At 42.5% G+C, this 16,507-nt stretch overlaps 1 protein-coding gene across 1 annotated transcript in view; it reads right to left on the reverse strand.

Moving 5' to 3' along the window:
- Nucleotides 1–16,507, reverse strand: part of ABCC3 (ATP binding cassette subfamily C member 3) — a 67,364-nt gene that overhangs the window by 27,504 nt on the left and 23,353 nt on the right. The window contains exons 6-11 of the mRNA XM_028716533.2: nucleotides 15,531–15,592; nucleotides 12,131–12,262; nucleotides 8,177–8,395; nucleotides 6,288–6,465; nucleotides 3,404–3,565; nucleotides 2,210–2,302 (exon numbers count right to left, since the gene is read on the reverse strand). Coding sequence (XP_028572366.2) covers nucleotides 2,210–2,302; nucleotides 3,404–3,565; nucleotides 6,288–6,465; nucleotides 8,177–8,395; nucleotides 12,131–12,262; nucleotides 15,531–15,592 — 846 coding nt within the window. The remainder of the gene's footprint in view (nucleotides 1–2,209; nucleotides 2,303–3,403; nucleotides 3,566–6,287; nucleotides 6,466–8,176; nucleotides 8,396–12,130; nucleotides 12,263–15,530; nucleotides 15,593–16,507) is intronic.

A 16,507-nucleotide genomic window follows, 5' to 3' on the forward strand; every position in this document is an offset into this window, starting at 1 on the left:
AGGGGGCACTGGAGACATGGCAGCCTACAGCATCAGGCAATTCACCATTAGGTGGTGGTGGTGGTTGTATTCCCCCCGCCCAAAAAAGAAAATTATCTTTCACTGAATTCCTTTCATCGTGTGCTCTTGTTCAACTGACAAGCTACAAAAGAACTGCACCGTGGAAGTATAAGGAGAGTGAGGAAAACAGAAACAGCAGCAGCAGCTGCAGAGCTAAAGTTCATGCTCAGCTTAAGTGAAATGCAGTGCAGAAAATAAGCAGCACCAACACAGGATCACTAAAATGTAAATAAAAATCAGCTGTTTTTAAACATCCCCTCACAATTAAAATGAGTCAATTATTAGCATTCGGTGAAAGAAAAGGAATTTTAGTATCACTCCCATTAGAACTGGCTGCAAAACTCTTAATGCTGCAATCCTACATGTACCTGGGAATAAAGCTGCATTGAAAGTTTTTGTTGCAAAGGCACCCATTAATGGTGCTCATGGCAGTATCCTTAGCACAGTGTTTCCCAACCTTTTTTGGGCAAAGGCACACTTGTTTCATGAAAAAAATCTCGAGGCACACCACCATGCCAGATGGGGAAAGGTCACTTTTTACTTATGTAAAAAAAAATAAAAAAAATAGTAACAGCATAGAAGGTAATGGTTAGGCTAGCATCCCTCTTCCAAATATGCTAGGTTTTTATTTGCAGGGACTGTTCTACATGGGAAAGCATTCAGCACTGTCATTCTCCCATCTGCCATCTGAATTGGTACTATTCTGGGTCAACTTACTCTGCTGCATGTGTAGATGAAAATGGCACCAAGTGTGGGGGAGGGGGCAGAACAGGTTTCAGATACAGGATATTAAGCATACACGTACTTCAGATTGAACTGGTTGCTTGCTTTGCAAGTTTTCATTTCCCAAATGACTGCCTTGGCAAGCGCAATACCTACCAGGCTCAACGCCGGTCTCGCGCTGCCGCTTCCCGCGCTCTCAAGGACCCGGGAGGAGGAAGGCGTGAAGGGAATCCCGAAGGCGCAAAAACCTCGCGCATGTGCAGGCCTTCCGCCTGCGACAGCCCAGTAGGCCGGCCGAAGCGAGCGGCGATGGGATGTGGGAGGGAGCTCGCTCGCCGCCCCGCGTGTGCCTATGTGGGGCACGTTACAGCCCCGTGACGTCAGCGCCACGCAGGCAGCCAGGCAGGCAGACGGCGAGAGCCCCGCGCTGGGCGGCCTCTCCTCACCGCCGCCGCCCCGCCTCTCGCCGCCCGACTCGCCCGCCTCCCTCCAGGCAACATCTCGCGGCACACCAGGCAACGTCTCGCGGCACACTAGTGTGCCGCGGAACACCGGTTGGGAAACACTGCCTTAGCATATATATGTGAATATATTCCAAACACTTGTCTAATTGCTCTTGGCTTCCTTTGCTCACTGTGTAGGGCATGTTATAATTTTGATAATAATCACAGGGTGGGATGTTAAGCAGTTCACAGAAATGATCCAGATGATATCCGAGATCTGCAGCTGTGTGATTCAAAACTATACTGAGTGGAGGGCACAGTGGACCTCTACTCTATGGGCAATCTCACCCGTCATGCTCCTTCTGAGCAGAGTACAGTGGTACCTCGGGTTACAAACACCTCAGGTAACAAACACAGAGTACAGTAGTACCTCGGGTTAAGAACTTTACCTCAGGATGAGATGAGAAATTGTGTGCTGGTGGCTCAGTGGCAGCGGGAGGCCCCATTAGCTAAAGTGGTACCTCAGTTTTCAGGTTAAGAACAGACCTCCGGAATGAATTAAGTTTCTAACCAGAGGTACCACTGTATTGACAGGAAAAAGAAAGCACTGTGGAAAATTTTTATTCTACCCACTGCTCTGGGAAAAAAATGGGAAATCTGCAAGAAGAGGTTTTGCAGAATCTTTTCTAGACAGAAAGCAAATGAGAATAAAGTCCAGGGCACAAGATAATCAGGACCGTGTTCAGGAAAAAACAGACAGGAGAGCAGCTCAGGTAAAGTTTCACGGTGAGATTTGAAGGCAAGGCAAGTCAGAAATCCCAGGGCAGACAAGCAGGTGCAAAGAAGCCATGCTCTGCACAGGGTAGTCAAATTGCTCTAAGTGCTGACTAATCTGCCAGCACCCTCTTTCTGCTTCCTTTTGCAGGGAGCCTCAGCTAGACAATCCAAATGAGTTTGGAATGGATGTACTAGAGTTTACTTACCTGGAGTGCTCTGGTTTTAATAGCTATTACAGCATTAAATGGGATGAGTAAGACCATCACAGCAACTCCTGCCAGCACAGACGGCCCTAATTCCTTCAAAACGATGCAAAACACATCAGTCATTATTCTATTCTCTTCCAATTAATATTTTTAAAAGGTGGAATTTATTGTATTTATACCCTCCTAGAAGTTCAACGTTCCATACATGATCCTCCTCTTATTTTACTTGCACATGAGCTGCATAAGGTCATTTAAGCTAAGAGAAGATGACTGGTCCAGTGTCACACAAGAAGCTATGTCCAGCACTCTAACCACTAAAGCACAGAAAGGTTTACATGGCTAAAGTTGACTAAATAGATTTTAAACATGAAGTGCAAGAACCTAGAGAAGCTTTGCAAAATCCTTATGGAACTTCTCTTTTTATCTGCACCAAGCAGTCACGTATGCGTACTTGGAAGCTAAGGAAGGAATGGAGGACAGGGGAACAGAAAGGGTGGTATTCAACAAAGTTTTACTCAGAACAGACCCACTGAAATTAATGAACACGGCTAAGTTAGCTCTGCTAATTTCAGTAGGTCTACTCTGAGTAAAAGCTAATTGACTGTGAATTCAAAATCTTTGGGTATTTATTTATAACCAGCACAGGCACTGCTAAAAATGGCTCCTTGGATGCTGTATACTGGCACTCTACATAGAAGCAAGCTGGTAAAAAATGGTTCCATAACCTGCTTCACAAATGCACCAGTTTATGTTAGGCACAGCGTTATACAGAGACAAAAGCAGACAAAAAATGAACCTGAGAAGCTGTTTTTTATGTTTATCATTAGAGAGCTCTTTTATTGAGCTAAGGGGGAATTGAGGACTGCAATGTTCTACAGCAGCTATGCAAATAAAAACTGAGATAAATAAAAACCACCCCCTAAACTCATCTCTAGGATCCTTCTCCCATTATACTCCTGCTATGGCTCTTTAAATCTAAGAATATTGCAGCTCACCTGAGCTCTGCATCCTCAGTTATTCATCTGTTCAGACAGAACATTCTAAAGACAAGGGCTTGGAATTCTGCTGGGAGCAACAGGTTGCCTGCAATATGATTTTCCACAATCCCTTTCCCCCTTCAAGCTGGGTCAGCCTTAAGCTTACTGGCTGCACATTATGCCAAATCAGAGAGAACAAACATAAGTGACTCTGTACCTGCCAGAGAAAGGCTAAAGCTAGGCATATCTGGAGCGGTGCAGACCACACCATGTTTAGGAAGGTAGTCAGATCCATCAATCTTTGGGCATCCACTGACATCAGGTTGACAATTTCTCCAACAGTGGAAGAGCGCTTTGCTGAGTTGGTGATGACTAAAGACTGGAGAGACAATGAGAGAAACTCCCTTATTTAGGCATATTTCCTCATTCTGTAACATTTTGATCCTGTACTTCCACCACCCCAAGAATCAGGTTTGCAGCTTAGAGATGCTGATAGATCGTGGTCTGTCACTGGAGGCTTCCATGCCTTGAAATACCTTCCATTTGCTTCAGTTGGTGTTTTATCTGAATACTATTCTGGGCAGATTGCCTGGCCACAGCTATCCATGCTCCGGGAACATCCAGACTGGACTACTGCAATGCATCAGTCCTGGGGCTACCTCCAAAGACTATTCAGAAACTTCAGTTACCCCAGATTACAGCTTCATGACTCACCAGCTTGGACTGGCTGGTGGGAACATATCTCGCTAGCTTTGTGGCAACTTCACTGGTTCCTGGTGTATTTCCAAGCTCCCAGCAGAAAACCTTCCAAATTTTTAAAACTCTTATTTTTCATATTTTTCAGAACAGAAAGAACATCCTCTCTGCCACTTCCCAAGAGTACTATATCCCATGCAGTAGAAGCACATATTCAGTATAAACCATTCCTCTTATCAAACAAAAACTGTATTTCCAAAGATCCCCATGGGGTGCCTGTATCCTTGTTGCGTTTTGGCAGCATACAGGTGAATTAAAGCTGCCTGACTTCTTATTACTTCTTTGTTCCTACAATTTGTTAGTTACTTTTTCCATGAGCATCAAGTCCCAGAGTTCCATAAACCATGGCTCTTGTATTTAAAGACCTCCCAAACTTTGCTATAGTATGTCTTGCAGCCTTCAAGAGATCTCTTTAGGTAAGATCCTGTGCCTCTCCCTCATAAACAGATAATGAAGAAATTTTTAGATCTAAGGCAATAATTTGGTTAGCAATCTACTGTGTCTTGCTAAAGACTTTAGTCCAAAAGGAATAAACAATAGGGAAAGATCGCCACATGCAAACCTTCCATATTAAGTGTTTTGAATTGAAAGAAAGCTCTTCAGGAAATGTATATTAAGGATCAGTTCATGTTACCACCACCATTATATAGAAGCTACTTTAACAACACCATCTTGTGAATGTTCACTAGCAAGTAAGACTTTACTGTGTCCAATGGGTCTTACTTCCTTGTAAGTGAGCTTGGGTCTGTCAGTCTAGGACCCTCCCTCTGGCAGCTGTTCTGCATAGTGGCTCATCATGTAAGATTTTCCACATGTAAGATTTTTCCACAAAACAAAGATATGTCAAAGATTGCTACTCACGGGGGGTGGGGGTGGGGGCGCTTCTATTATGCATTGTATTGTTATATTAGCCACTCATTAATAACTAAAGATATAAAATTGTTCCAACCACTACTGCACTCATTTGAGTATGCAAATATAAGCAAACTCAAATACAGTCTTTTTTTTATATATATCCTGTTTATACAAATGACTTGGGGAACTTGCAAAACAGAGGAATAATTAAAATAGTTTGGTATGGAGAAGTATTTGTGAGGATTTCACAAGCAGCTGTAGCTGGGGTACCAAGAATGCAAACACATGATGCACAAATAGAGCTAAATGTGCACAGTATGTAATACACCAAGCATCACATCCACTTTTTACATGTGTGCAATGGTTAGTGTTACCAGTTGAAGAACTATTCATTCAATAATGATTTTCAACTGCCACAAATTCATTTAGCTTTTACACAATCGCTTTTAAGCAAATCTGATTAATAAAAAAAGCAAGACAGTATGGCACATCTATCGGGCTAGTACCCGATAGAATGGTGTATCTGGTGTTGAGCAGGTAGCAAAATGTGTTTTCCTGCAAAAAGCAGGCCTGTGTTGGGCAATACCAAGGGCAATTTGGGTTAAATTCAAAAATAAAACTGTGGCGAACATGGTTAGGATGGTCCTAATTATCCAGTTACAAACACCAAAAGAAAATGGATTTATATTCATTCTACTTGCTAACATAATATTAGGGAGACCTTCACAAGCACACCAATTTATACAAAATCCTACATATCCGTGTGGATCTTTTCCATCCAGCTGGCACTATGTCGGAAGGAAAGCAATTAATGGGTCGGAAAGACCCACACATTAAGCCTCAGCCACATGCCTCTGGTAATCTCACATGCAAAGACTGCAGCCACATCTGAGCTTGCTTCCACATGGCTGAATGTGTGCGTGTGAAGGGAGCCCAAGTCTTTGAAGGAGATGTCAAGTGGTGGGGGTGGATAGTTGAATAGTTGCAGGGTTGTTCTTGAGATGTCAGCCACCCAAGCACTAGTTTATGAGAGCCAACTGAGAAAAAGGGCAGTATTAAGTAATAATGCCAGAATTATGGAAATGTAGATAAAAGGACAGTTCTGGACTGGGGGTGGTCAAAGCTAGGCTGAGAGCTAGATTAAAAATCCTTAATTCTTTAAGATTTAATGTTGCAAGTGACAACAGAAGCATTTATGAATAAACTGCAAATGCCAGAACACTGAGAAGAAACATGGAATGTGTATGTGCAGGATTAGAGATAGTTGACGTAAGTCTTTTCCTGCCATTGCATGCAGTACACAGTCCAGGGCTTGTGCATTTGAAGCCTCCCTCTCTTTCGCTCCTCATATTCAGTGCATTGCCAAGTCCTATTGGCTCCTCCTTTTTACAACATTACAAAAATACGGTGCTTTCTTTCTGCCCCCTCAAGCAAAAATCTCTTGTTCATATTCACCGCCTGTGCTTGCAAAAACATTAGCTTGCTTCTACCTTTCTGTAGATCATCCCGATGATCCCCGTTCTCAGTCTCATCCCAGTAACAAAGCAGTACTGGAAATGCTGGTGAAGGATTATCGTCTGAAGCACGGCAGAGGAAAACATCAAAGCTGCAGTCAGATATCCCCACCATAAGGGAGCGCTTTTATTCTTAATGAAGCCAATTAACAGACTGTTTAAGGAGGAGGCAAAACAAATAGACAACAAGGGGAAGAAACAATGAGATTAGTGGGGCAAAGCACAACACACTTATTCTTACCCACAGCGAAGTAGCAGCACCAATAATTCAAACCATTCTTCTGGGCACATGCCTAGAAGGCATAAGACCACCTCAAACATCTTATTAATTGTTTTATCCCCTTCATTTTTCTACAACAATCCAATTTAAAAAATCTAAAATAAAAATTTTTGTGGAAAATAGGGGTGGGGGCGGGCAGACACCTGTATGTTGATTGGTGTTGTGTGTTGGTCAAATGGCATACCTGGATTTCACTGTGCCAGCATAAGGTAAAGGGACCCCTGACCATTAGGTCCAGTCATGGCTGACTTTGGGGTTGCGGCGCTCATTTCGCTTTACTGGCCGAGGGAGCCGGTGTACAGCTTCCGGGTCATGTGGCCAGCATGACTAAGCTGCTTCTGGCGAACCAGAGCAGTGCACGGAAACTGCGTTTACCTTCCCGCCAAAGTGGTACCTATTTATCTACTTGCACTTTGACATGCTTTCGAACTGCTAGGTTGGCAGGAGCAGGGACCGAGCAACAGGAGCTCACCCCGTTGCAGGGATTCGAACCGCCGACCTTCTGATTGGCAAGTCCTAGGCTCTGTGGTTTAACCCACAGCGCCACCCGCGTCCCAGCATAGCGTGTAGAGGGGCTGAAAAGCTGAAGCAAGTTACAGCTACATAGTACATGCAAGGCATGGTAAAATAGGGCCAGCTCTATCATGAGGCAAAATGAAGCAACTGCCTTAGGTGGTGATGGGAAATCGGGGCCTCCTCACAAAGCTCTCTGCTAGTCTGCCACAAAGATAATCTGGCCACTTTCCTGTCTTCTATATTGTTTTCTAGCATCATCCCCTGCCCTCTTCTTCTGCACAGCCACTACCTGGAGATGCCGAGGATTAAACCTGGGACTGTCTACATGCAAAGCATATTTCACTGGGCTACAGCCCTTCCCTATCATGAAGACAAATGCAGATCCTGCTTCAGGCAGCACAATGTCTTGTGCTGGCCCTGACTGGAAAGCATGCACACATGTAATCTTTGCATCTGCCATTCAACACACATAGATGAACTTTTGTGTGTTGCAGTTCAAAATGGGATTCTTTTCCATGTAGACATGCAAGTGTGAACTGGAAAGAAATATGGTGCATGGAGGAGACACTACACCATTTAGTCATGTTAGCGATATGTCTAAATGAAAGCCTCCCTTGTTTCCCACTCAGTGTTCTTATGCAAAACTAGTAACACATGAAAACCCATTATGTATTTCCTCATTGACAGCCTTTCCCTATCAGACTGCCATTCTCCCCTGCGATTCCCCGCATCAGCTATGCAGATAGGCAAGAACTCAGCACAGGAATAGGTGTCCTGCGACATGCAGGGAATGGAGTGCAGTAAATGGGAAAACCCCAAAAGCTTGCAGAAAGCATTAAACACCCTTAAAACTATTACCTTTTCTCTAGCTATTCACTAATGCAAGGTTTCTCAAAGTAGGGTTTCCTGCTATTTTTTGGACTACAATTTCCATCATCCCTGACCACTGGTTCTGCTAGCTAGGGATGATGGGAGTCATAGTTCAAAAAAAACAGCTGAGACCCACGTTTTGGAAACACTGTGCTAATGGATCATGTGAAATGAACTTGAATGAGAGTGCGGAACTCACCCTAGCAACTTGGGGTTGACGAAAGACAACAGATCTTGAATTAATTTAAAGAAGGAGCCGATCAAGAAGTATGGTCCAAAGGTCCTGAGTAAGGCTTTGAGAAAAGATGGTTCTGTCTGCTTTGTGTTACTACTTATCAGGATTTCTGTTTCCTCAAGGCCATCACCAACATGGTTCTCTATTTGGTTTGAGCTTTTTGTATAGGATATATCTTTTTTCCTAGGGGAACAAAAAGACATTGTTAAAGTCAGCTGAAAAAGTGTAGGGTTTGTTAGGAATGTTGACTCTCTTAAATAATAGCAGCCTTTGGGCCTCAAATGTGGCCTTGCTTCTGTGAGAACTGCTAAGATATGTTTGTAGGATATGGGCCCCACATTTTAGTAGCCAAGAGCAGTTTCCCCCATGAAAAAAAGGGACCTCCGTTTAAAGTACTGTCTGTGTTAAAATTGGTACTTTATTTAATAACTATGTTAAAGCTGCATATTTAAATTATAGTGACATAAGGCAGCACATTTGGAACCTGATTCGCAAATTAGTTGTATGAGATATTACTATTGCAGTCCCCCTGCTTGGTGTATTCAGGGGCAGAAACTTCCACATCAACCTATCAGATCAATTGATTTGAGTGAAGACTGGCCAGTTCATGGAGGAATGATTAAGATTAAATTAGTTTAGTTTTACTTAAATAAAAAGCTGTAGTCTCAGGCAAAAAAGCTTTGGCTCAGGCAAATACAACCTTCGGCATCTGATAATTTCCCTTTTCTGTTCAGCAAAATGATGATGATGATGGTGATGATGATGGTGATGATGACATACTTGCTTAGGAAAGCAGCCACATTTCAAACATCAACTTTTTTTGGTTTTATGGTCTTTCAAGAAATAAAACTAATGGGTGATAGCTTTACTCAGAAGAGACCAATTGAAATAAATTCACACAAGTAATATAGGTCCATTGATTTTAATAGGTCTCTTCTGAGGTTGGATAAAACCTACTAAATTATTTTGTTTAGTATTTTATGAATCAAAAAGCCCTGTTACCACTACAGCTATGGTTTTGCCATGCATCTTCCAGTATTTTTACCCCAATTATTTTATATCTAACAGCCTCTTACAACAGTTTTGACTATCCTTTCACCAATTTTGCGCCCAACAAAACCGCTATTCCAGTGACATTTCAAGACAAAGGCACAAATTAATGGAAGTCAGGTATTTGCCCAAACACATGAAAGCTCAAAGTGTGGACCGGGGAAGGGGGTGCATGTGCCAGTCCCACACCACACACCTCTCAGTCCCTGCCCTTCCTCCTGTTGAATAGGGAAAGGCCCACAGGGACTTCTGTCCCTGTTCACTTGAACGCAAATTGAACCCCTTCATGTGATTGGGGAAACGGATCCTTAACTTAGCTTAACTCACGACAAAACATCAACAGCGACCTGATCTTCTCTCTCTCCCCCTGGTAGACTCACATAAAGAGAGAGCTGGTATAGGGGTGATTTCTAACAAATGATCCACTGTGTACACAACATGCATTCTGAGGTGGAAGGAACTGTACTGTGTGTCTTATCAGGTATGTATGTGATGGCTCATGAGCCATGCACAGCTGAGTGATTCAGCGTACCAGTTATCTCTCCGGATAAGATAAAACCTCAGACACTCTGCTATTTACAGATATAGAGCGCATTTATCCTCAGTGTTCTTATTTTATTAATGTTCTGCCTTCTGCTTTGCATACAGGCAATTTTAAGAACATTTCACATAATGAAGGCATTTGTCCCTGTGGGATCAGAGAGACAAAACTTGTGGGTCATTTTAATCTATATATGACAATTTGTATAATAAGCCCAGAAAAAAGCTGATTCTTCCTTTATCTGGAAGACCCACTGAAATTAGGCTATCTCTTGCTTAAATGATTCCTCTTCTTGCATTAGTGAAAATGTAGCTAAATTCTTCCTATCTAAAATATAAATTAAGAGCCAGATGGTAAAGCAGGAACTCCCTTTTGGCCCCTCTGTGAATATCAGTATTTTTATTATAGTTATCCTGTTTGCATCCCCTTTTATTGGTCTGTAACCATAACAGATAAGTCATCATCACTCTGCTAAGAAATGTTTGTAGTATGTGACCTAGTTTAGATTTAAAACATAAAGTAGCTTTCTGCATTTTAACACTAGCAGCCTCATACCAGGCATGGCTCAGAATTTCTAAGAAACAAAATCAGCACAGTTTTTAAATCAATGGTTAAAAACAGTGCAGTTTTGAAAGGTTCGGTCGTCCATCTTCATTGTATCCAAACACAGACAAAAAGCTGCACCTTGATCTCAGGAGCCACATGCAAAAATAGGTTATGATATCTTAAGAAGTGTCCGGGGTCACAGTGAACAAACAACTTTCCAAAATATGGAGGCTGTATCAGAGAGGGCAAGAGTTACAATTTCAGTTGAATTCCAAAGAATGATACGGAAGCATGACAAGGCATACACACATGTAAATGAGAATACAGAACTCCTATGCAGTGTGCCAGATGGTTAGTATGGAATTAGGTGTCACTGAGAGATGCTCAACTAACATGCTTTGGTCTGTACCATCTGTTTCTTCTTGGTTCAATGGCAGGTGGCTACACTAAAATAACTTTTTTGGCTCCTAAGAGCAGACCAGATCATTGAAACTTTCTGATGGAAAATGATGTGTACACCGACAATTCCTGCTCTTTCTCTCTTTTGCATTGCTCTTTATTATATGTATGTCCTGTTCTTATGCATTTAGCTTCAGTAATTTAATTCTCTTTTTAATGCATTAGACGGATAATCTTAACGCAAACCCTAACCCTCTCCAAAAAGCCACATGAACATGGTGGTGGGTATTCCACAGCCATTCCATGCAAGTATGGGTTTGTTCTGAGAATCTCAGCCAGACCCAGTGAGATATGTCTTCTGAGAAAGAGACATGGAACACCTTGTGGGGAACAGCAGCACAACTGAGGAGCTGGAAGAGCCCACATTAGTCCCGAGGCAGCCTGATAACCCCTCTGATCTCATCCCAAGCCCCATCTTCATCCCCAATTCTCCACCGTCACTACCTGGGTCTCAAGAGCAAAGGCAGCAGCAGATCCAATGGGAAATGGCACAGGAATGAACAAGGGTCCATTCCAGAAAAGGGAGATCCCACTGTAAACAATCACCCAGCAGAGGAAGAGGAAGAGGGAGAGGGAGAGGGAGGAAGCTGGCAACAAGGATATTGACCTGTTTTTAGGAGGTAATTTAATTATTGTTTGATTTTATACTAATGTTACTGTATACATTTGATGTGAGCCGCCCTGAGCCCAACTTCGGTCAGGGAGGGCGGGATATAAATAAAAGTTGTTGTTGTTGTTGTTGTCGTCGTCGTCGTCATCATCATCATCATCATCATCATCATCATCATCATCATACCTTCCAGTTCTCCTCTAATCTCTTGCTGGGTCAACAGCTCCCTACGGTCCAGCTCATTTGCTCAACTCCAGCTCCCACACAAGGTCGTGGGGACCTGGACACGGTTTCTTTCTCACCCCTCCCCCACGGAAAAGTTCTAGTCTTTATTATTATTAAGATAATCTTGAAAGTGTGATAGAAAATGCAGGTAAAATGTGACACTAGAATGGGGGTTGATTCCTGGTTGTTCTGAGATAGAGTTCCAGTGCCTTGAGGATCCTTGCCTCATCCTTTGATTACCAAAAGCATAACAAATTATGCAAAACAAGCAAACACATGCACATTAGCTTAACATATGCACATTAGCTTAATTATGCATTTTGCACAGTTATCATCATTTATGTAGGCTGCAATATTTATTTATTTATTTATTGGACACATTATGATGACACACAATTTTGGTGATTTTCTAAAGCACAGTTAAAACGCAAGAGTTTATGCACAAAAGGGAGCCTAAGAGTGACTTATTAAGGCAAAGCCAACTTACTGTTGCACTTCTTGATTTTGCTTATCCCACTCTTTCTGCAGCTTCTGTACTATCACTTCAGATTTATCATCCGCATTCAGAGACCATAAATCTTTATCTTCAAGAGGCTTCTTATATCCCTGGATTGCCATACTGTATTGTTAAAAAAACAAACAAAGGACGTTGGTAATCAGTTTGGACACACAATTCAACCTTTCTGAAGAGAGTACTGCAGTGTTACGCTTAATGTGCAAAGACCTCTACAGACAGTGCATGTGAGCACACACACATTTAATTCCTCCTTCTTCTACAGTAGGCATCCAGGACAACTTACCCAGCTACAGCAGAGACTGTTGTACATTTCCCTGCCCCACATCACATGCTGCTATCAGTGGGATGGGGACAGGGGACATGCGCAATGCTGTGGATACAGGTAAATTGTTCTGGAAGTAACAGGTAAGGAGGTGGGAAAGAAATACATATTTGCCGTTTGCAGCAATGGCCATGTGTTTAACATAAAATGAATTTCTGGTCTGACTGCAAGTACAAAGGGGTGATCAAAGATGAGTACAGTTGTACCTCGGGTTACATACGCTTCAGGTTACAGACGCTTCAGCTTACAGACCCCGCTAACCCGGAAATAGTACCTCATGTTAAGAACTTTGCTTCATGATGAGAACAGAAATTGCGCGATGGCAGCAGGAGGCCCCATTAGCTAAAGTGGTCTTCAGGTTAAGAACAGTTTCAGGTTAAGAACAGACCTCCAGAACGAATTAAGTTCTTAACCTGAGGTACCACTATAAGTTCAAGTTTTTCTGCTAAGGGGCGAACTCTGCTTTCCATCCACTCTCCAATGTTCACCTCAGTAATGACACACATATAGCCTCTGGATGCACCAGTGTCCTGCCCTCCTCCACAATCCTTCAAGCAGGCAGTCCACTTTGTTTTTCTGTCTCCCTCCCCCCATCCACATCAACACCTTGCTTGTATTCTTGTTCAACACCCTTTAAAAGTGCTCTGAGAGGCAGAGGAGGTGGCATTGTGGCTGTCACAAGGCATAACTAATCAGCACTGTGCACAGCCCTGCCCCCAAAAGGAGGGATTTTGCTTCATGATTGACACAAACACTGGCCAGTCAGTGCTGTGCTTTGGTTTTCTGATGCAAACCAAAATACATGGTTTTCCCTGAGTTCGATCTGGGAGTAAAGATGGTAAGTGCACAAGATGAGGTTAGCACATTTTCAAAGCGGTTTCACCACGCAAATATTGTATGTCTGGTACCAGAACTTCAACTCCATCACACTTTTTAGCACTTCCTTGATGCCTCCAATATTAGCCCACCATAAATGTCTGCTGTGCTTTGCCACCACCTTGAGCACTCTCAAAATCCTGTCTAATCTTTGGCATAATACATTACTAAAGTATTGGCAAACAAGAGGTTCTGTTCACATACAACTCTGTTCACATACTTTCATTTATTACAGTGATGATATCCACAAACATAAAGAGGTTTAGTGGTTGAACCTTGACCGTAGCCAACCTTAAATGCATTTTTTTTCTGGTTCCCCACTCCTGCTTTTCCCACATGGCAACAAGATCACTACTGACGTCAATGTAACTGCTGCTGTCAGGGATGTTAAATAGCTCTCTGTTGACCTCTTGTCCTCCTGCAGAAACTCAACTGAATTTGGGAACTGACTACAAATGCTACAAGTTCACCCATCTCTCTTTAAGTGGAAAAACTAGGACAAAATGATTTAAATCTTGGTAGGAAAGTGGCATTTTAAGTTGACATCAAACAACTATCCAACCTCAGCAAACAGAATTGCTAACGCTTGGAAGTCTCCAGATATTAACTATTTTCCTTGAGGCCTTAGTTTTTCATCCATGCATTTGCCATTTGCAGCAACGGAGGCAGCTGAGCCTCCTGTTGCTAGGTGGAAAGTCTTTTATTCAGTTTCTAAGTGGGAATCTCTACGGGGCGATGTGGCACAATGAATAGGCTGCTAGGTTCAGAACTAGGGAGAATTCAATTTGGTCTGCCTTTTTAAAAGTGAGCCAACCTAATATGCATCTGAATTAATACGCAGACTGGAAAGTAATTATCACTAAGATTTTGCACTTATGTAAAATTCTGTGATATGGTTTTTGGCTTTAAAAAGCAGCCACCATCACAGGCCTGGCAAATCTGGAACTACACTTGACAAACCAATGACACCAATGTACTTTACTTTACTATGGTAATAACTTTCATTTTTGTTTATTTCTTTTGTAGCCCAGACTTTATTACTCAGCCCATACAGTAAACACGCTTGACTTTTGTTTTGTTTTTAAAGGGACAGAAAGCGGGTGGGTTTCTGGGGTGAAAGACTTTCGCCAGCCCATCCACCATTGCACCAAGTGTGTTTTGATGATACACTTTTGCCTTTAAACGCTATCCCTGGAATGTAACCCCCACATAAGTTGTGAGTCACCGGTATGCAAATACAATTTTTGTATAGTTTTTTCCTTTTTTAAAATCACAGATTAATGTGGAAATCAGATGGAATAGACTTATGAATGAAAATGTGCAAATTGCCTTTCAGAACTCTATTCTCAGCCCTGTTTTTTTTAACAACAACTATTGATGTCTTCTAATTGCAAAGAGAACCTTGAAGATAAAAGCTTAGATTTCCCCCCCCCCCTAAATGGCAAAATAACCCTCTTCAACCTTGCACAAAGTACGGCTTATTAAACTAATCTCCCTCTTCTTTGGAGAGGGGGAAAATGCAATTTCCCCTCCCCTTTAAAAAAAAGACATTTTTTGGAGAGTTGAAGGTTGACAAAGATTTGTTTCATCATGTTACACACGAGACTCAAGTTTCTTTTCCTGCTGCACAGTAAGAATAATAAAAAACACCCTATAAAATACGATTCCAACAGGAAATGAAACCTGAACCTTAATTGCCAATTCAAACATCACTGTGCAAGTTGTTCGCAGTGTTAGCCAGCATTTCCCAACCTGGAATTAAGCACACAGCACTCCAGTTTCCCATCTGTGAACTTAGCTGCTGTCTCACACTTCCTGCACCTCAGTTCTGAAAGGTGATCTACACCAGGGATGGGCAGACTTGAGGCTTGCTGCAACTACAGTACTTCGTTTTCTGCCAGAATCCTGAGATCCACCAACCAGCCCATTGTGCAAAGGAAATATATTTAGAAGTCAATATACTTCTAAAGCTCAGGAATTTGTTCTGAGTACTTTTGTAATAAGCACAAAACATCTGGGTGTGGGGTAGAGGGAAGAGCATGAATGAATGCTGTATTGTATAGGAATGTAGCTAGGCAACCAAGAGCACGAGGGGAATCTCTTGTACGGATGCCACTTCAATATTGCTTTCAGCAAAATAGAGCATATCAACGAGAGCTCAGTAATGCTTACCTTGTAAACCACCAAAATGTGATCTTCGAAAGGAAACCAGAATTTAACTCTGGACAGGGATTCTACAATAAAAAGTTGAAGACATGAATTTGTAGGTTTTTTAAAAAATCCAATATTTTAGCCAAAGCTTTTGTAGCCAAAGACTACCATGCATTCAAAATCATTTGGCGATATATCCTGGGATGTATATATTAAGGATGTGCTGGAACTCCTGCCAATTTGCTGCTCCCCACCACCTTCCCCCAGCTCTGAGCGGTGTTTGAAGGGCTATGGCTGGATTTCACAATCTGATCTCAACAAATCCTGCTAATAGCAGACATAAAAGCAAGGAGTGGATGTGTGTTTTAGCTATTACCAGATAGCAAACACAGGGGATCCTTGCTGATGGAGCAGCCAGGCCGGGGGGGGGGGGCGGGGGGGGAGAAGACACAAGGCAAGACAATAGAAAGCCTCTCTGTCCTGCTGCCAGCAGACTTTATTAAGACCAGGTTGTGGCAGAATGGAAAGAAAAGCTTTTCTCTTACTGTAGAATCCACAGTCAGCTTCCAGGCCATATGAAAATAAGGTACGATTGGGCCATTCTTTCACACACAGCCAGCTACTAATTGTCACACAAAGAGACAAACATCCCAAAATCCCACCACCACCACCAAAAATCAACTACTTCACAAGGCTGCTGTCCCAATTTCTGCCCTCTCCCTCCACAATGCCCTTTTAGCAAAGAACATCACACATAAATTAGCACCTCATTAAGTACAGCCCTCTCACACATGGCTTCTTCAAAATAGGCTACCAGCGAGTCCAAACTCACACCATGCCTGCTTCTGGGTTGTGGATAGGGAGCAGGTTGTCATGGGGCTGGATTTGGTACATGAAGCCTACAATTGTTGATGTCTAAGGTAAATACTTTCCTTAAACATATAGTCCAGAGGCAGAACCCTAATCAGAGACACTTAAGGTGAGATGTACTGTACACC

This window comes from Podarcis muralis, chromosome 2 (genome assembly GCF_964188315.1).
Source record: "Podarcis muralis chromosome 2, rPodMur119.hap1.1, whole genome shotgun sequence".
Classification (NCBI taxonomy): domain Eukaryota; kingdom Metazoa; phylum Chordata; class Lepidosauria; order Squamata; family Lacertidae; genus Podarcis; species Podarcis muralis.